The following is a 20,801-nucleotide window of genomic DNA, read 5'->3' as shown; positions in this document are numbered from 1 at the left end:
TTATATGCATTGATTTGTTCTTTTCATCATGTATTTCAGGCGCAATGGGAAAGTCCAGCACTGTCGAATCCGCTCTGGTTCCGAGGGGACACGCAGTTATTATTACCTGACGCCACACTTGCACTTTCCCTCCGTGTACTCCCTGATCCAGCACTACAAAGAGAACCCGCTACGCTGCCAAGACTTCGAGCTGCGGCTCACTGACCCTGTTCCTCAGCCCAACCCTCATCTAAACCAAGGGTTTGTCACATATGAATATGCATGAGGCGAATACATCCTCAACATTTATGGGAGAACTGAGTTGAGTTTTTGTGTTTGTGAGATATCGTAGTATTTTGTCCAATTTCTAAAAAGGTGTCTTATTAAATCGAGTAAAGATCATCATAACTACCTCTCAGTTGATGTAGTTCATCAATGGGTTGGTGATATATCACAGCGTGCTCTACGTGGATGTCATAAATGACCTGAATACAAGTGTTGTGTTATTTCAGAGCTGCCAGCATGAGACAGTGAAGAGATGTGGTTTGCTTCATTTACTACGTGTAGTTCAGAACGTATCACTGCATTCAGTCGTCACCGCAACCATTCCGCTCACAGCAGAGGCATACAGGCACTCCTCCTGCGAGCTGAGATGTATGTCAATGCCTGGTGCCTCTCAGGCCAGACCTGTAACATCCAGAAGCCTCTTTGCTCTTGTGCAGGTCTTAAAAGACAGCGCTATTTCATTATAAATAAAAGGAAATGAGAAAGTGCAATTCAGTCTTCTGTCTTTCTCAGATGCTTAAAATAATATCGGGATCCACCACTGATGTTTTTAGACTCTTCAATACATGCCCACATGCACGCACAGTAAAACTCCAAACTTGTATTTGTTTTGCAGGTGGTTCTACAGTGACCTGAGCCGAGGTCAGGCAGAGGCTTACCTGCTGAGTATTCCCAGAGACGGAGCTTTCCTCATCCGACAGAAGGAAAACCCTGACTCTTTTGCCATCACATTCAGGTGCTCTGACATCTTTGAATTTGCGTGTCTGTATTTATTTAGTTTTTATATGTCATTAGTAGTATATTTGTACTTAAACCGGTGTCTCCGTCTTTCAGAGGCGACGGTACGGTGAAACACTGCCGTATCCAGAAGGAGGGCAATGTGTATCTGCTGGGCAGCAGTACAGAGTTTGAGAGCCTAGTGGAGCTGGTCAACTACTTTAAGAAGAAGCCGCTATATCGCAAGATCAAGCTACGGTACCCGGTCACGCCTGAGCTAGTGGAGCGCTTCAGCAGAGTGAGTGACTGTGGAAGAATCCCTGTTGGGAAATTCAGTTACCACATACAGAGTCCAGACGATGTGTGTTTGAGAGTTAGCTACCACAGTTGTGTTATCATGATAGTGCCATCTATGATAGCATGAGGATAGCATGGCCAAAGCATGTTGCTTGCAATGACCGGTAACTAACAATAGATTCTGTTTTCCAGGAGAAAGACTGTGCCTCTCCCTGTGCCATGAAGACATATGTGGATCCCAACGAGATAGAGACATCATTGGTGTGTGTGTGTGTGTGTGTGTATACATCACTGTACTCTATAATCTTGACCAGTTCCCTTTAAACATTGTTGATTGTGTGTGTGTTTTTTCTCGTTTCGCCTCAGAGCACAGTTAGGGCTGTATACACGTACAAGGCAGTGAGGCCTGATGAGCTAAGCTTCAATAAAGGGGCTCTGATACACAATGTGTCAAAGGAAAATGAGGGATGGTGAGTTTATTACGATGCACACTCACTGGCAGCAACCAATTATGACCCTGTTAAGGAGTTTTTGCACACTTTGTGCATCTGCATCACACTCATGACTTACAAGTATATACACACACAAGTAAACAACAGCGCTGTTCCCTGGGCTCTCTACAGGTGGAAAGGTGACCATGGAGGAAACGTGCAGCTCTTCTTTCCATCCAACTATGTAGAGGAAGTGTCCAACAACACCAAAGCTGAGACCCTAGCACAGGTGGAGATTAGAGTTTAGCTTAATTGAACTAGAGGTTAATTATCATTGATACTGACTATGATTGTGATGTGCATCAAAACAGGACATGGAAGACAATCCGCTGGGTGAACTATGTAAGGGTGTTGTGGATATCTCTAAGTGCAACATCCAAAACTGTGAGTACAGTTATTTTATGGATGTCTTCGAGTTGGGAGTTTGGGGGGGGGGTCCTAGATTAGGGGGACTAAGTTCAAGGTTCAACTCAGGATGTTCAGGAGAAGGGGTTGGCCTGGAGAGTCATTAGGAGTCTGGATAAAGGAAACTGTTGAAAAACAAATTTCCTCTTCAATGTGGAATTTTGCCATTTCAATAATTCAAAATGAAGAGGAAAGTTAGGAAAGACTGCATTCACACACAAAAAATAAATGAAATAAATTGTCTAATTATTTCTCTTAGGGTTTCACTCCAGAATATATTCAAGAGGCAACATAAGTCTTAAAAAAATATCATCTAATCTTTAAAAGAGAGGTTTGCGGTCATCTGAGATTGAGTGAAGGTACATGTTGCTTCAGCTACTCTTATTTCAGCAAGGTTAAGCCTGTCACAGATGAATGGAACAAACGTTCCAAAGGTGTGTAAAACTAAAAGGCAGTTTTATGTTGAGGTGTTGGTGAATTTATGTTGTAATCCCCTTGTCACAACTGCAAAGGCTGGCGTAATCTAAGGTCTTCATAGTAAGAATAGAACACCTGGGATTATTTATGATATCACTTACAAAATATTCTCTTTATTGCAAAATGATTTCTCAGAATCTTTTGAGTTATGCATATTTTTAGCTTAAGATTTATGTCAACAATTGGACCACTGATTCCTCAAAACCTGATAATCTCCAAGGGCCGAATTAACAGAGCTGATTGAGTTCCAACAAGGATGCTGGTCAAACCTGTAAAATGATCATAACAGACAACAGGATGTTTTTAATTTTCAGTTATTGTCACAAAGTTGTCCTATGTAAGTCTAAGCAGCAGTAATGGAGTGCAGAAACACTGCCAGGATTCATTGCAGAAGTCAAATGCAGTTACAGCATTAAGTAAAAATGTAAAACCAAAGTTGACTTCCAGACGTGTTGAAATAGCAGATAGTAATTCCTCCCAGGTACCTGTCTCTTATAAACTCAGAGATTCGGTCAAATCAGCTCGTTGTTGGAAGTTGAACCCCTTTTCTCATCTCTCGTTCCAGTGAAGAACGGTAAAAACGGCAAGCCCCACGTGTTGACCTTGCAGGACAAGGAGCAGGACAGCCTGCAGTTTGACCTGGCGGCGGACACTCTGGAGGAGCTGTTTGAGTGGTACAAGGTGGCCTGGGACATCACCCAGAGGGAGATGAGTAAGCAGTACAAAAGAGAACAAGAGGTTAGTGTCTGATGGAGGCCAGCAGAGTCATGTCATAGACTCATAATAGGGTCATGAACTGGGTCAGAAGCTAAAGGCATTCATAGATGAGATTGAAACATTTCGGTTGAACTGTATGTGAAAATAACCCTCAACCGTACATGTTATTTTGCAACAGTGTCCCAGGCTACTGATCTCAGTGCTGTTTAGGATTCAGTCGATGTGTCTCGTATTTAATGACTGGCGTCTGGTCTGTCACAATCATTCAGCATAAAGGAAGTGGCTTTTTCTTGTCCAATGTCAGATCAAGCAGCAGGAAGAAGTTGAGAAGAAGGACGAGGTTGCCACGGAGATGTCAGACCTAGTGGTCTACTGTCAACCGCGCAGCAAAGAGAAAGACCGCTTTGGTAAATGTGTAGAAATGTATTGAACCCACAGACTTACCGGCAACACGTTGTTTCTTTTCTGCAGTCTGGTGTCTTACAGCCTCATGGTCATCCATTACCATAAACCTGATTTTGCACCTCAACCCAAAGCTCTTTAACAAAGAGATCTAAATCTTATAATTAATAGAAATAAGTTGGACAGGATGGCCCTCATTCATCAGTCAAGCATAGAACCTGTACAGATCTGAGTGACATCATCTTGTGATTCTACCTCGCCAGTCACGGTGTACGCTGATCTGGCGTTGATTAATACGATGCCTGAAAACAATTATCATTTAAATATCACACCTCAATACGGTTTGGATTTAAATGTATCACCTATCAACTTTATAACACGGAGAAGCCGGTTTAGAAGAAGAGCTTCTTCGATGAGGAGATTGAAACTTTGCCTTTGTGAAGGGAGAGTTCCCTTCATGGCTGTCGATGGATTATTCCATGTTAGTTTCCTGTCTGCACGTGTCCCCGCAGCAGGATCTATCCGCTGTCATACCACCATTTTATATCATCAGTATCATGTAACTCCTAAAAGGCTGAAGGGTCCTGTGGAATGTAAAGACAATAAGCGATCAGATGTGCACATTTTCACTGCTCCAGCGATCACATTACCTCTCTGGTCTTGGCAGACAGCTACAGCTACAAAGAGATCCGCTCCTTCGTGGAGAATAAGATACCCGGGAAGAGTCGCACCAAGGACTTCCTACTGTACAACCGCAAGTCTCTGAGTCGGATCTACCCAAAAGGCCAGCGTGTGGAGTCCTCAAACTACGACCCCTGCCCTCTCTGGGCTGTCGGCTGTCACATGGTGGCCCTCAATTTCCAGACTCCAGGTAGTTTATCCGGGCAGAGCTCCAAGAATCCAGGGGAACCTCTGGGATCCACTTACCAGAAAAATATGTTTCAATCAGGGATTAGTCACAGCAGCATTTCAAACAATATTTGAATGTGTCCACTCAGATAAATACATGCAGGTGAACAGCGCCCTCTTCAGTCTGAATGGCGGTGCGGGTTACATTCTGCAGCCAGAGTCCATGCGCTCTGACAGCTATGACCCTCACCGGGACAAGAAAGAGGTCAAGTTTAACATCATGGTTAGGGTACGTCAGCAATACACACACACACACACACACGCACAAAGTACAGTTATATTTCACCTAAGAAAATCTATTTTGCCTTTCAAATACTAATAAATAGTTGTCTTGGGCTCTCAAATATGCTTTTCCTTCCCGCTTTACTTTTTTGGACTCCAGAATGCAGAATTTTTCAACCTTGTGTATTTACACAGCCGTGTGCTCAGTAAACCACCAAAACTTTTGTTCTAAGCTGAAAGCAAGAACAACTACAACACCTCTACTTCAGCAGCTCTTCACTCTCTCTTAAATCCAAGACAAGAAGTTTCCTGACAAATTGGTACATTTATTACAGTTTGTCAGCAGCATTATGGCCAGTCTTGTCATATTTGTGCATCAGTAATACAATGAATAAACTGAATTTCACTAAGTCAGTGGTGTGACTGCATACACACTGTATTGTTGCGACTGGTCCTGAAGTGTTCTAAGAAAAGACAATTCTTTTGATATCAGCACTTCCTGTACAGGCCCATCACATACAGACATTTCCTATCTGAATATTTGCCTGTTTGGTCATGAGAAAACTCGTGTGTTTGTCCGCAGGTGATTGCTGCCAGACACCTTCCAAAGGCCAGCCGCAGCATTGCCAGTCCATTCGTAGAGGTCGAGCTGTGCGGTCACACTGAGGAGAAGTTCAAGACTGTCGTCTACCGTAAGGGGGGGGGGGCGGCAGAAAGAGCAAGGGAGTAGAATGTTTCAGGTTTCGTACAGATGGACACAAAAGAGGAATCAGTAGTTAAGTAAGCTTTGGAGGTGAGGTGGATGTGAGAGGGGGTGGCAGGTGATGAACATGAGCTGCTCGGCGCACTGTGAGGGGTGAGCAGCCAATCTGACTTGATGAACCGGCTTCCTCTATGCAGACGGTTAGACATCGGGTGAGCTTGATGCAGTGCAGATGTGCAGCCTAGGGGGGGGATCACCTCAGAGGAGAGGGAGTCACGAGGGGAGGGGAAGAAAGGCAGGGACAAAGGAAAAAAACAAACCAGTACTGCTCTCTCTGCAGGGGATAATGGTCTGAACCCGGTGTGGAAAGCCACCGAAACGTTCCATTTCAAAGTGTACGAGCCGGGGCTCACCTTCTTGCGATTCGTGGTCAATGAGGAGGACATGTTCTCAGACCCCAACTTCCTTGCTCAGGCCACATTACCTGTCAAAGGCATCCGCTCAGGTGAGAACACACACAGCTGCGTGCGATGGTACAGGTGAAGCTCAGGGTCTCTCTATCAGACAAGACCATCTATGCCTGGTTTATGTAATGCAGCCTTGACATCAGTCATTGAGTTGAAAAAGAGGAATTATAACTATATTGTTTTGTTTCTTTTAATTAAGTATGTTTGCATATGGCGGCACGGTGGTGCAGTGGTCAGCACTGTCCCCTCACAGCAAGAAGGTTCAGGGTTTGAGCCCCAGCACAGGATCTTTCTGTGTGAGTCTCCATGTTCTCCCTGTTCCTGTGTGGGTTCTCTCTGGTACTCCAGCTTCCTCTCACAGTCCAAAGACATCAAGAGGGGACGAGGCTGATTGATACTCTAAATTGACTGTAGGTGTGACTGTGAGTGTGAATGGTTGTCTGTCTCTATGTGTTGGCCCTGTGATGGACTGGTGACCTGTCCACACCTACGGTCAATTTAGAGTATCAATCAGCCTCGTCCCCTCTTGATGTCTTTGGACTGTGGGAGGAAGCTGGAGTAGCAGAGAGAACCCACACAGGAACAGGGAGAAAATGCAAAGAAAGAAAGATCCTGGGCTTGAACCTAGAATCTTCTCACTGTGAGGCAACAGTGCTAACCACTGCACCACCGTGCCGCCACTGCACCACTGATCAATACTCATTATTTACTTTCCAAAGCTACAGGGAGCCCCAGTAGAGGGACGAAAGAGCCACACGCGGCTCTGGAGCCGCAGGTTTCCAAACCGTGTTTTAAACAAATGAGTTGTATTGAGAACAATGTTCTTGTGTTGGCAGGCTTCCGGTCTGTTCCTCTAAAGAACGGCTACAACGAAAACTTAGAATTAGCCTCTCTGTTGGTTGAAATCAAGGTCCAGAGGGCAGAGGTGAGGACACACACACACGCACACACATTTGTTTGTGCTCTTGTGGGGATACATGGCGTATAACTGCAGCTTGTGATTTCGATCTTCCAACTGGTGCCACTCAGAATATGGAGGAGGAGCTGTACTCTTCATCGAGCCAGCTGAAGAAGAAGCCGGCCGAGCTCGGCAGCGAACCGTTCCTGTACACCACACACACCAATATCCAGCGTGTGGCTCTTCCCCGCCAACAAAATCAACTTTTGAGAGAATTCAGCACCAGCGAGAAACACAAGTAAGTCCTTAACTCTCGGCGGCACAGAGGGAAAGTCAGCTGGTTAAATGATGTGTTGTCCCACTCTTGGATGACTTTATTTGTAATTCCATTCTTTCACAGAACAAAAGAAAAGAAGATAAACAATAGTAAGTTCTATTCCTGAGGACTCCGCTGGTCTTCCTGCCTGAATCATGGAGATTTGCGGGGATCACTTTTTTTTTTAAGAAAAATGTGTCAAAAATGATGATATATTTATTCTGTTCTATTCAGGCTTTTCCTCCTCTTTGAAAAAAATTGCAACCAAAATAAACGTTGCACTGTAATATTACCCTTTACTGTAACAAGTAGTAGGTCGTGTCTTAAGGGGGGCATCTTTCAGGCTACAAGTGTATGTGCTCAGGCTATCTGAGGCTTGCAAAGTGTGCTGATGTCCAATCAGCTCATGTGGAACAAGCTACTGTTGAAAGGGTTTCATTGTTGCTCTCATGACCTTCACAGATTGGCTCCATTTAAAGGCTTAGTATCAGAATGATACCTGATGAATGGATACTATTTGCTGATAACTTATCAGACCACACACACACACACACACATAATATATACTATATATATATATATATATATATATATAAAATAATGTGTGATAATCAAGCTATGTAGTTGAACTTACTTTCTCTGCAGCCTGTCGTGCCGCGCTTGTGATCTGTCGTCAAACTGCGTCGTGTTACGTAAGAGTGATACTGCTATTGTGGGGATATTTATTTCTAATTAAAGATGAGATTCAGGTTCACAGCAGTATAGAAGATTTTCTGTCAGGGCATCTGAGTTTAATTCATCAATTGTGTGTCCGGTTACATGTTCTGAGTGGTACACAGAGAGTCTTTGACATAATTTCCTCTCCACGGTGACGTGTTGTGTCTGTAAAGTTGATAAAGAAGCGGTGACTGCATTTAAGGTATTTGAATAAATCCAGATGACTTCAAGGTGTCTGCGTTTATTATTACTGTGACCATTTTGTGTGACATGTCAGTCCGGAGTCATCTGGTTTGACAAACTTTAGGTCTGTTGGTCTCAGTGTTTCAGGATGACGCAATAGGGGAAAGACAATTTAACAATATTGTATTATGAATACTGCATTCTATGAATTTGATAGTCTTTTACATTCCTGAGTTAAAAACAACACAACAGCAGGAAGGCTTCCAGTGTCATATTACAAAATAACAAATTGACACAGCGTGTCATTAACATGAAGCTGTCTACCTGAGATTAATGTGACTACCAAATCAGTCCACACACTTTATAACATTTTAGTGAACAAAAATAAACAAGGGTTTTGTGTGTGTGTGTGTGTGTGTATATATAATTTTTTTTTTTTTGCTCTACATTTTACATGTGCATGTATATATAATCTTACAAAGAACTTTGTGCAGTAAAGGGGCAGAAAAAAAAATCACACAAATGTAACATATTCACAGACATTTTATTTTTGATTGAAATTATTTCACATCATTGCTGTTATTTTTCCTGTTGAAGATCTTTTGTATTTTTATTACAACAGCCACAGAGCAGCAGCAGCAGCAGCAATAATAATCATGATAATAATAATAATAACAACCTAGCAGGAGAAGCAGATCAATGTTGAGAAAGACTGAAAAAAAAAGAGAATAATGATGGGCGCCCTTTTCTCAGCTGCCAAAAAAAAAAATATAGATACATATTTTACTACAAGGAATCATGAGAAAATCAAGTTGTTGCTTTTTCAGTCCGACAGATTTGCCACATTTGCTCCGTACATAATAAGACCCAAGCACAGCTGTTCACACGTTGGAAATGTTAGAAACTCTTTACAATTTGTGAGGAGTAAAAACATCTGAGATCATAGACGAAAGAGGGAGGAGGGATCAGGATGAACCGAGAGCAAAGTGCAGTGAGCTCCACAGGATACAGAGACGAGACAGAACGGAAGAGGTTCTACTCAGCTATCACATGTTCTACAGTAACATAAAAAAAAAACCAAACCCCAACCTTCCATCATAACCTTCTGGAACAAGGTGCAGCTCGTCGTCCTCGAAAACTGTGGGAGTACAGTGACATGATTTCCCCAACACCGTCCACTTTTTTTTTTTTTTTTAAAGGAACAGTTCAACATTTTGGGAAATTCTGTTTTCATGTTGAGAATTAAAGAAGATCGCTACCACTCTCTAATATGAAGCTGCTTAGCTTAGCTTAGCTTAGCTTAGCAGCTGAGGACAAGGAGCTGGGGGAAAGAGTGCCTATCGGTGCTTGTCCAGCTCAATATTGACCTGACACGGTACAAAATGTGCTGTAGTTTAACCAGTCGTGCAACTCTTGGATGGGTGCTGTCATTTCTTGGAGTCCTGACCTCACCAGGATGTTTCTGGGCAACCAGCTGATGCTACACTATGATCAAATACAGCTTGTCTTGGACATAGGATATGCTTGGTGTTCGAGTAAGACTTGAGTAGATGTATTAATGCCTGGGGTCCCGGGCTGGAAGAGGGCCTTCATGGCTGATTACATCCCAATGACGGTAGAGAACCGATACATCAGCTGTGTAAAGGACTCTTCCATACAAATGACAAGTCCAGAAACCCCCTAAAAGGGGCCCCATTCTTCTGTTGTCAGTTTGGTTTGAGGGGTTAAGGTTCGTTTGGAGGCAGCAGGAGCCCCCTTGAGCCCCCCACAGAGTACCTAGAAACACCCCTGGTCGTCTAAGAAACACGGCTGCCACGGCTTTCCTTGAGTGTCTGCGCTAAGCTAGGCTAACTGCCGCTAGTGACCGCTAACTGCTGCCTAATATCGACTGCACAGTGTGAGTGTGTGTGTGTGTGTGTGTGTGTGAGAAGGTCCCAGCACCGATTTACACTACAATCAATTACAGTCACACAATTAACTCACCAGTTCTATGTCTAATTATAGCGCACTGCGTTACAATAACCTATTAGCTCTGTGGTAATATAAAAATAATAATACAGATGATATTAAAACCGCTACATGCATTTTAGGGTGCAATGAGCCCCTCCTGAACAAACTGAATGAGACACGAAGCAAGTGAATTAATGTATGTCCCAAAATGTCAAACAGTTCCTTGAACACAATCAGACTTTAATCAGTACTACAGAAAAGTTAAACTGATGTGTGGAGCCAACATCTTTTATTAAAAAAAAAAAAAAAAAATTGGCCAGCAAGTGTGGTCCAACTCTGATGGGAAAATGTGGCTGGATTACAGTTCAGTTTTCAGAGAAACCAGAAATATTTGCATTTCTATATGAAAGTGGTCATATTTGCATTGCAAAATCTGAGCTCGGGGTGGCTTCAGTCTAAAAGTGCCAGAATTGGCGTCTTAAAAAATAAATTGTACCCTGACTGTCTTGACCAGTAGGGTCCGTCAGGGGTCATGGGTAGATCCTGGCAACAACCTATCAGAAATAAGTTTGACTGAAACTCTCCATTTCAGTCCTTAAACTCAGTGATATAGTGATCAGACCCTTTATCACAATTCAAACCTTTTACAAAACAAAATTATAAAATAAAAATACCAGAAAGGATGCAGCAACATGTCCATGCAAAACAGAAACAAACAAACAAAAAAAAAAACCCACAAGAAACAAATGTCTGATTAAAGTGATCAAATCAATAAAGCTGGAAACTATTATGCATTGAAAACATTTTTTTTTTGATTACAGTGCACTTGTGTGAAAAAACAACCACACACACGTCGTTAAAATGAAGGCAACACCAGCCTGCCGATGGAGGGAGGCAGAGAAATACAGAAAAAAGGATGATGAAGAGGAAGAAAAACAGAGGATTCAAAGAGAGGAAGGGAAGAAAAGACTATATACATTTGTATATACATCATACAAGATATGAAAGACAGCCAGACCCAAAGATGGCCACACACAACCCGGGTCTACAGGCCAAACAGAAAAACTATCATGGCACCCAATAAATAGGAAACAAAAACATCTGGTTGCGGACGGCTGTCTGTCCTCTGTCCCCCCGGAGCAAAATGGAGGTGGACAATTGCAAATAAAATGGATGGACGCAGTCAGAGCGACACGCACTGGAAAAAAAAAAAAGGGGGGGGTGGAGCTCTGACAGGCTTGTCTGTGTGGGTGGGGCCACTGACACATGACAAGACAGAGAAGGAGCGTTGCAGTGTGTCAGGGCAGTTACCACATCTGATGACATGTTGCCTCAAGAAAACTGGCAACACTTTGAGGGAATGTAGACTGACAAGTACGGCTAAAAGGTAACCTTTTTTTTCTCCAAACGTTCGTCCCTTATAGCCTATAGTGACAAAATATTTACAATAATTTTGTCCCATCTTCCGATGAGAAATAGCCTCATAAAATGCCACCCTGTATTATTAGAAATACAGCAGAACAACTGAAAACCAGGTGACAGGTAGAAAGATAACAAACGATCCACTCTGTCCTCTTCAGGGAGGTCAGGTTGTGTCTCTCCGCGGGATCCACTTCGTCAGCTTTGACTAGCTCAGGTTGTTGCACAAACAAAACAAAAACGACCTTTGATAACGATATTTGGCAAGTGTTCTTTCTCCCAATTCAAACAACTTTCCAACAGAGCCGAAAAAAGAAGAAGAAGAAAAAAAAAAAAACAAGATTAGAAGATATGAAAATATACAAACTCTCAGCTGGTGATGGGTCTCGTTTTACAGGTCCATTTTACACATCTAGGTTACCACCATGGCAAAGCACAGAGGGATCCAAGTACGGGCCCTCCTGGTTTGCTTCTTGTGTTGTGTCACAAAAAAAAAACTAAAACAAAAAAACAACAACAGGGCCTGTGTACTTCATTACTGTCAGGACAAAATCCTGGAGAGACTGAGTAAAGGAGGCTTTAGAAACACAACTTATAAATATCAGGCAGTCCCAGACCACCCAGCTACTGCTACACAAATGTCCTATTAAATAGTCATGGGAGATCATTAGTATGTACATTGAAAACAAATGAAAAAGGTTGAAAATGTTGCCATCTCCGTTTGGGTTCTCCTACAGAGATCCCAAAATGTTTCTGAAATGTCATCACTGGGGGGGGGGGGGGGGGGTGATCTTCATATAGAAACACACAATTTATGAAAGCACAGATGCCTGGAAAAATATGTTGATTTAAGTTGATAAAAACTTTTTTTTTGTTTTTTTTGTTTTGTTTTCCTCTTTTGAATGTGTTGTATGTGGAGGAATAGGCACAGTCTTGCAGCTCTTCCATGCTCTTAAGAGGCAGCACTTCAGTTTTTCCCCATCAAAGTCTGGAAAAAAAAAGGCCGGAATCGGAACCTGAAAGCTGAAGCCGAAGGGCGCGAGAGTGTGACGGGCGAAGTGGGTAATGTGTCAGTCTGGAGAGCTACATGGTGGATCAGATCAGAGAAGAGCTGCTGGGTCCAGCTCTTCATTACATGAGGGATTGAAAAATAAACAGAAGAGAGAGGAGGGGGTCCATTCAGGTTTTCCTTGTGACAAGGCGGGAGAGCTGCATTTGGGCTGCATATGAAACCACGTATGAATGACAGGTCAAAGGGTAAGGTCAGACAGGAAAAAGAGTTCTTGTGTGTCCTCTGATCACATCAGCAAAAACAAGGTCCACTTAACGGCTGACAGAAGTACGGGGAGCGACAAGGTCCATAAAGCTGATTTAGAAGGGGACATTTCCTTCTAGGGATGGCGGTGTCATCGGACGGCTTGATCCTCGGGTGGTGATGGTTTCTGAGATCCTGGTCTAACAATAGCAATGATGAAGATGACATCACCGCACAATTCAATGTATGCTCATGTATGCTTCTGATCCTGTGTGCATTTGTGTGTATGTGTTTGTGTATATGCATGAGGGTGTGTGAGCGTGGTCGATCACCAGGCCTCGGTGTACCGAACATCCACTTCTTTGAGGTTGGGCAGTTTGGCCTGTGAAGGAGGAGGAAACATGGAAACTGTATCAACACCTTTAAAGGTTTGTTGGCGGCTGGCGTTGGACAGCGCCGTGCCTGGAATCTAGAACTGAATGATGTCCAAATCTATGAGGATTTCTCTGAACGCAAGTGAAAAAAATACTTGTGTTTTATTTCGATGTGTGAGCTTGTCACCGATGTAGGCAAAGATGGATTGACTGGTTAAGAAGCCCCAATTCCAAACGGATTTTATTTCAACTGCCTAAAAACTATATAAAGTGGAGCTTGAATGATGGGAAAATAAGATTTCCCTGAAAACACAGTTCTGTTAAAGGGGCAAAGACAAGCATCCAGTAGACGTGGAGCTGCGTTCTAACACATTCTAGAGGTGAACACAGGAATGTTCCCTCTCTTTTATCTCTCATTAGCTGCTAACTGCTCCTATCGCTATTCCCCCCAGCTAGACGCTAAGTTTCTGTTTGCTATCAGCGGGTTTTTCTCTGCTGGAGCTGGACAACTGCACAAGGAGCTCAAACTATAAAGCTCCGGAAAGCTGCAGCTTCACTTCACTTCCACTGACACGTCCAATACTTTCACGTGAAAAATTAACAACAAGGTCTTTTTATTGTTCTTTTGAAAGTGATGAGGAAATGTTGCGCCCGTGACATGAAGCGTTCCTTTGGATTAATTCAATCATCATCTTAGACGACTGTTTTCTATGAAATGCTAAAAATGTCAGCATAAACATTAAAAAGATCAATTAAAGCATTGCAGAGATTATAATGAGAAATTACTGGAAGATTATAAGGGCTGGACCGGAGAGGAAATAATGCCCTTTCAAATGTCTCTATAATTATGGGCAACGCCTTGAATGCCACATGACCACCCAAGTAATTAAGTTAAAAGGATTCAGGAAAAAAACAAACAAAAAACAAGAACAAGGATCATTAAAAAGTTTTACCTTGAGGTCCTCGTATGTGTCAGCTGTCAGCTTGGTGCTGTTCATGTTCAGACTACAGAGGCTCTTCATGGCTGGAACAGGACACAAACTCCTCATTACATTCAACGTGTTGACTCAAAGCACTTGGGCACGTGTGTGTGTGTGTGTATGTGTGTTCTTGTACTTGCTACATATTGAAGACTAGAATACGTATGTAACCAACACAGTGAGGACATTTTTGGAAAGTGAGGACATTTTAGCCGGTCCTCACATCTTCAAAGGGCCATTTGAAGGTCAAGACTTGGTTCTAGGGTCGAGGTTAGGATCAGGTTCTGGTTAGGTTTAGGGTCCAGGTTAGGGTCAGGTTCTGGTTAGGTTTAGGGTCAAGGTTAGAATCACGCAGTCAGTGGAGATGGTTAGGGTGAGGGGCTAGGGAATGCATTACGTTAATGAAAGTCCTCACAAAGACATAAGTACAAGGATGTGTGTGTGTGTGTGTGTGTGTGTGTGTGTGTGTGTGTGTGTGTGTGTGTGTGTGTGTGTGTGTGTGTGTACTTACAGCTAAGAGCCAGCAGACCAGCATCAGTGACCGGAGTCTCACACAGGTTCAACACCTGCAGACAGGCCAGATGCTCCGATAACAACCGCAACCCTGCATCCCCGAACTGAGGGGAAACATCACACATCAGCTGGATCATTCCACATCACATGCACTTGTGAGATGATGTAGGTGTGTGTGTGTGTGTGTGTGTGTGTGTGTGTGTGTGTGTGTGTGTATACCTGAGTGGACCAGAGGTTGAGCTGTTTGAGTGAAGGCAGCTTGATGAGCTGCTCAGCACAGGCACTGGTGACATTGGTGAAGGCCAGGCTCAGGTTTTCTAAGTTCCCAAAAGAACCAGAACTCAAGAGGCGAGCCAGGTCTGCGTCCTAAAGGGTCACGAGGAGACATACACTTTAATATTGCATTGGCTTATAGAGGAAAATAAGTGTAGAGTGGCGCAGGCATCAGTTTCATCTCACCGTGGACTTGGAGGGCAGAGTCAGGCGGGTGGGGCCTCCTTTCCTTTGCTGAGAAGACAGACAAGAAAAAGAAAGATGGCGTCTGAGCTGAAAGGCCTTGCAGGAACTTTTACAGACAGTAGATGGTGCGTCTGAGCAGCAACTAGCACGCTGCATTTGTGGTGAAATCAGGAAATGGGAGAAAAAAATACCTGATCTGTAGTGGTCAAATGTTTCTTACACTTTTCTCAAAATTAATTTATCTACAAACTAAGAAATTAGGTTATAAGAAATGGACTGTGATAAAGACTTAAAAATTTGATCAATTCTGTTTTTATTGCTCAGTGTGCATTGGTCTCTATGTCTGTTTTGACTTGCTTCCAGTTGTTTTTGTTTAGTTTCTCAATCTTTAATGTACTTTGAATTGCATTTGAACTGAAAAGACTGACTGACAGCATCCATCCATTGCCTTCCGCTTATTCCTTACTAGTAAGGGTCGCGGGGGGGGGGGGTGGAGCCTATCCCAGCGTTAACGGGCAAGAGGTGGGGTTCACCCTGGACAGGTCACCAGTTCATCTCAGGACCAACACATTCACACTCACAGTCACACCTACAGTCAATTTAGAGTATCAATCAGCCTCGTCCCCTCTTGATGTCTTTGGACTGTGGGAGGAAGCTGGAGTACCAGAGAGAACCCACACAGGAACAGGGAGAACATGCAGACTCCACACAGAAAGATCCTGAGCTGGAGCTGGGACTCGAACCCGGAACCTTCTTGCTGTAACCACTGCACCACTGTGCAGTGACTGACAGCATTTAATGCTAAAAACACACTCATTAATAATAGGATTATTCATTTCCACATTTAATTCAAACTGTTTTTTTCTTGTTTCAATAACACACACACACACACACACACACACACACACACACACAAATCCTGAATAAAGGCACATTCCTTGATCTTACTACAGAGCATAAATTCTTCCCAGCTGACTTTAGGATGCTGGACCCTCTGGTGCAATACACCCTGTACATCCTCGCTCCACAGTTACATTTCTTGATGTGTCATGTGTGTGAGTTGTTCACGCATGAGTGTACGTCCAGTGCCACCTCCACATATAAGTGAAGAGCTTGCCGCTGCAGTCAGACAGAGTCAAGTGGTTGTGACTCAGTGAGTGAAGCAGGCAAACTGAGATGAGAGGGACAGTCGCTGTTACTGGTCTGAGCTTTGCCTTTCCAGCATTTCCAGACAATAATCTTGGGATTTTTTTATCCTAGAGTTTACTTTCAATTATGTGACAAAGAATGAAGCTACCAAGAAGTCTTGATTCTGATTAATAGTACAACTAGATGCCAGACAGAGGTGTTCGAAGCAGTTTACAGAAGTTAAATGTTGGTAAAGACAGCTATACGGAGGACTGAATTAATTTTATTTTTGTTATCAATTCTTTTTTGTTTATTTTTTTCTACTCCAAAAGGACAAATAATTGCGCAATAACCACTGAAATGATGACACAAAAACAACAAGAATTAATAACATTAATCAAAACTGACATAAACCCTTGTCATGCAAGAAGGAGGCAAAAAATGTATTGGATCATGAATGAATATTTCATGGGCCAAACATCAATATCAGAAATGAATCTGCTCAATATGTTTTTGACTCATTTTTTTATGATATATTGTCAATATATCTGTCAGTCAAAAGACAAGTACTAATCAGAAACAAATTTTAGTAATAGCATTTTTGTTCCTAGTCATTCCTCAAGTGGTTATATGGGTCACACTGAAATCAGCCTCTAAAATATGAAGACTGAGAGCTTAACTTTGATATTAGTGACAATAAATCCTCCCACCAACAAATAAGAAGACAAAAAAGATAGAAAAATAGCTTCCCGGCCACTCGATCTTAATTTTCGACTTTAGATCTGCTCAAGACAAAACAAAACAAACAGCAACAGGTAAGAGAGATAACAAAAGAGACAGAGTGTGTGTAGGGGTGTGTGTGCGTGTGTGTGGCTGTTTCAAGCAGCTGTGTTCAATAGATGACGGAGCCCCCAAATCAAACTCAGCTCATACAAAGGGATGTGAACAATTTGTCTGTCATGAGAACCTGGAGACTTTACTTTCTTGCCAGCAGGAACCTGACAGACATTTGACCCAAGACAGAACACAATGTTCTCAACTACGAAATCTACAAGAGCTGCATGGCGCCAACAAGTCCGACAGCGTTAACCCCAGGCCTCAGTGTACCTCATAAAGTACTGACTGTGTGTGTGTGTGTGTGTGTGTGTGTGTGCGTGTGTGTGTGTCTGGGGGGGTGTTAACTCACCAGTTCTTTGAGTTCTCTCTGTCGGTCACAGAGCTGTTCGTACATGCGGAGGCCCACCTCGGTGCTCTCCAGGGTGGAGATGATCTGCAGCTGGGTGTCCTTGTTGTCAATGATGTTGTACTCCAGCATCAGACACAAGATCTGGACACACACACACACGCGCACACACACATATAGAAACATACTTTAATAGAGATACATCAGAATTCTCAGGTGAGGTTTGAAACATATACCCAGCCAGGAAATGTTTGATTTTGTTGGGTACATTATGGGAAACCTTGGATCTAACTTGACACAAACATGTGACCTCATGTAGATCAGGATATCATGTCCTCAATTTGTTACAGTTATGAGACCACATTCTTAACTTGTTTTGTTCCAAATCAAGGGAAGCGTGGTATGAAATTCACGACAGTTACTAGTTCCGCTGCTGCTAAGATTCAATATCGGCTGCTAATCATAATAACACACAGCAATCAGCTTGTAAAGAAAAGAATAGATCAACCAAACTATTGAAGCACTGGTAAATTATAAGGAGTAACAGAGGAGCGTGGATGTACCTCCACCATGGTCTGGTTTCCACGCAGGGCCAGCAGCATGCAGGGACCCAGCTTGTTCTCAGCCAGAGAGAGGAGGAACTTCTTGGTCTTATAGCAGGAACCCATCAGGATATGAACCTGGAGAAGAGGAATAGGGGAGGTGGGTCAGCAGCCACAACTACAGGATGTGCGTATATGCGTACGTGTGTCCATCCACGCACCATACTGGCGAACAGCTCTCCGTCATCATCGCAAGCCACCCCCCCTGGACTGTAGAGCTGGAACCATCCGTCTTTACCTGAACGCACACTTAGAAGGCAGGAATGGACCTGGAAAACAAACAAATCTGCTTGTAAAAACATTTCTAAAAGCTTGGGAGTTGCTGAAAGGTGGAAAATGCGTGTGCGTGCACTCACCTCCTGCCTTGGGTCCTCCGCAAACCTCTGAATAACATATTTCAGTTCCCTGTTTAGATAGAGGAACATGATGAGTGTCAAACTGGAATCGGACTCGACGTGAAGGTCAAGTTCATGATCTACGAGGTACTTACTTTGTGAATTTGGCATGTGCAAGGGCCCTGGAGAGAAGGGGGAAAGACAAAGGAGAAACGTACCATGAAATATTAACTGCATGCATTTTAAAAAAAAATATAATAGCTCAATGTGTTCCTTCTTGTGGTAAATGTTACGTTATCTCGGTGGGTTCAGTGAAGAGAAGTTTCAGAGGGTTCGCAGCGCCGTTATGACAATTTCCACACGTGCACACAAGACAAGAGCCACTAAAGGTTTGTTTTTTGTTTTTTTTACATCAGATGGCATTTTAATGATCCTTGAATGATGTTTCAGCAACAGCAGCAGCAGCAACAGTTAGCTCTGCTCAAAGTAATCAAATCTGAATGCCTTCTACTGATCAAAAATTACAAAAATGTCAATATGTATGAGTGCAAGCCAGCAAATGTGACTCGTGTCGCTTGAGAAGCACTGTGCTTTGTGTCAGTATACAGAATTGTTATTTGAAGCATTCGTTCAAGACTTTTTACAACTTCCTTATAATGATGAGGTGACATTTTGCTAAGTATACTTGTAGGCTTTCTCGATGACGAGCACTGAGAAGAACCACTCTCACGCTGTATCTGTGCAGTACATATGAAGTTTTAGCCAGAATCTGGTTAGTTTAGCATAAACGGTGGTGTTGCTGCCCCATTCGAGCAAATGTGAGTTGTGTTTCCCAAAAACTTTGAAAAGCACGTATCTAAACTCAAACAATGATCTAATTTGTTTTTGCTACATGTATGTGCAGCAGAACCTGACCACGCGCGTGTGTGAGACGTGACTCATCGTACCCTCAGCTACAGGGTATTGGGAGACTTGTTGCCTTTCCTAATGACGCCTGCAGCCATCAACAAGGCAACAGTGGCGCAGGTGAGAAACAGGTGAGTCCCAGCGTAGAAGAAACAAGTCTCCCAGCCTGTCACCGCTAATGAACCTCTGCAGCAGTCAGCCACTTTCAAATATGGCTCAGGGATGTTAAGAGCAAATTAAAGAAGAATCTCTGGGAAGAGAGGAGCCATCCTCCCAGTTCAGAGCCCCCGGGAGGGGAAGTGAGGAGCCTCACCCACGTCAGCAACCAAACCCCCGCAGGACCCAGCTCGAAACATGTAAGCTTCCCCAGAGACTCAAAGAGTTTGGGTGCTGGGTAGAACTATGATTATGGTTATGGCAGTGTTGGTGTTTTTGGACATGAATCAAGTGAGCTGGATTCTGTATTTCTCTGCAAATCTTATCCGGGAACATTTTCTTAAACTGAATATAGAGCGTCATGAGAGACTGAAGGTTTCTCCTGAAACAGTGCGTCAAGTCTAGCGTCTTGCTACAGCGTAGACAACACTCTGATTCTTTTTCCTTCAGCTCCATTTTACGTTCATGAAATTCTTCACACATTAAAGGATGGCATGTTTCCAGTGCAGAAGCACAATGTAGATTCATGGTGCACCCGCTTGTCGTGGCACGCCCTTGCGTCTGAACATTATACTGTTAAAAGTGCAGGAAAATACTTTGTTGTTGACTTTAGATTTGTTGATGCCAATAACACAAATACTATGAACCTGAATGGCAGTGTTGCACAGTGCTTTTGAGGGCGAGAAACTGAGTGACTGACATCTGCTCTGGGCAGGATGAAGAGCCCTTTAGCTTTTTATCCAAGAAAGAAACCAGAAATATTGCCATGTGGTTGTATATATCTGCTAAGTGTGCTTGTTACAGTGACCTTGACCTTTGACCACTAAAATCTTTTTAATTAATCCTCAAATCATCATGGACATTCCCTCAAGATGTTCCTTCCCGTTGAGCTAAGAAGAAGGGGATGGATGGATGGATGTAATTTGATGATGACTTGTAATTAGTAATTATCCATCCATCCATCCATCCACCCATCCATTTTCTACCTCTTATCCTGTTAAGGGTCACGGGGGGGCTGGAGCCTATCCCAGCAGCCTTTGGGCGAGAGGCGGGGTTCACCCTGGACACGTAGGTGTGGCTGTGAGTGTGAATGGTTGTCTGTCTATATGTGTTGGCCCTGTGATGAACTGGTGACCTGTGCAGGGTGATTTTTATACATAGAAATAAAAATGAGTATTAAAAACAGATGTTGTTTTATTTTCACTAAAAGCGCCAGCAAGGGAGGAAGTGCTCTTATTCAATACCTGCAGTCTTCTCTAAGTGTAATACAGTAATGTAGTAACTGCTGCTCTCAACCCTGAACTGCAGTAAGAATATTGTAGTTATATAGTAATGATAGAAGGTACAAGTGGGCAG

At 43.1% G+C, this 20,801-nt stretch overlaps 2 protein-coding genes across 8 annotated transcripts in view; one reads left to right on the top strand and one right to left on the bottom strand.

The window, feature by feature from the left end:
• Positions 1-8,216, top strand: part of plcg2 (phospholipase C, gamma 2) — a 31,425-nt gene extending 23,209 nt beyond the window's left edge. For all 5 annotated transcript variants that reach the window (XM_086208472.1, XM_086208471.1, XM_086208473.1 and 2 more), the window contains 16 exons: positions 40-240; positions 881-1,000; positions 1,099-1,279; positions 1,471-1,539; positions 1,645-1,748; positions 1,902-1,998; positions 2,081-2,153; positions 3,217-3,389; positions 3,673-3,775; positions 4,438-4,641; positions 4,769-4,908; positions 5,485-5,593; positions 5,945-6,109; positions 6,908-6,996; positions 7,101-7,267; positions 7,370-8,216. In XM_086208472.1, coding sequence (XP_086064598.1) covers positions 40-240; positions 881-1,000; positions 1,099-1,279; positions 1,471-1,539; positions 1,645-1,748; positions 1,902-1,998; positions 2,081-2,153; positions 3,217-3,389; positions 3,673-3,775; positions 4,438-4,641; positions 4,769-4,908; positions 5,485-5,593; positions 5,945-6,109; positions 6,908-6,996; positions 7,101-7,267; positions 7,370-7,412 — 2,038 coding nt within the window. In that variant the 3' untranslated portion in view covers positions 7,413-8,216. The remainder of the gene's footprint in view (positions 1-39; positions 241-880; positions 1,001-1,098; positions 1,280-1,470; positions 1,540-1,644; positions 1,749-1,901; positions 1,999-2,080; positions 2,154-3,216; positions 3,390-3,672; positions 3,776-4,437; positions 4,642-4,768; positions 4,909-5,484; positions 5,594-5,944; positions 6,110-6,907; positions 6,997-7,100; positions 7,268-7,369) is intronic.
• A 684-nt stretch (positions 8,217-8,900) lies between these two features.
• Positions 8,901-20,801, bottom strand: part of cmip (c-Maf inducing protein) — a 41,499-nt gene continuing 29,598 nt past the window's right edge. For all 3 annotated transcript variants that reach the window (XM_086208468.1, XM_086208470.1, XM_086208469.1), the window contains exons 12-21: positions 18,539-18,565; positions 18,405-18,453; positions 18,210-18,317; positions 18,010-18,126; positions 17,450-17,590; positions 15,136-15,183; positions 14,896-15,042; positions 14,675-14,780; positions 14,137-14,207; positions 8,901-13,191 (exon numbers count right to left, since the gene is read on the bottom strand). In XM_086208468.1, the coding sequence (XP_086064594.1) occupies positions 13,138-13,191; positions 14,137-14,207; positions 14,675-14,780; positions 14,896-15,042; positions 15,136-15,183; positions 17,450-17,590; positions 18,010-18,126; positions 18,210-18,317; positions 18,405-18,453; positions 18,539-18,565 (868 nt within the window). In that variant the 3' untranslated portion in view covers positions 8,901-13,137. The remainder of the gene's footprint in view (positions 13,192-14,136; positions 14,208-14,674; positions 14,781-14,895; positions 15,043-15,135; positions 15,184-17,449; positions 17,591-18,009; positions 18,127-18,209; positions 18,318-18,404; positions 18,454-18,538; positions 18,566-20,801) is intronic.

The sequence above is a fragment of the Aulostomus chinensis genome, chromosome 7, assembly GCF_037954235.1.
Source record: "Aulostomus chinensis isolate RoL2024-O1b breed Wild chromosome 7, RoL_Achi_v1.0, whole genome shotgun sequence".
NCBI lineage: Eukaryota > Metazoa > Chordata > Actinopteri > Syngnathiformes > Aulostomidae > Aulostomus > Aulostomus chinensis.
Note: the sequence above shows the minus strand (reverse complement) of the source record. Positions and strands in the feature narration are given on the sequence as shown.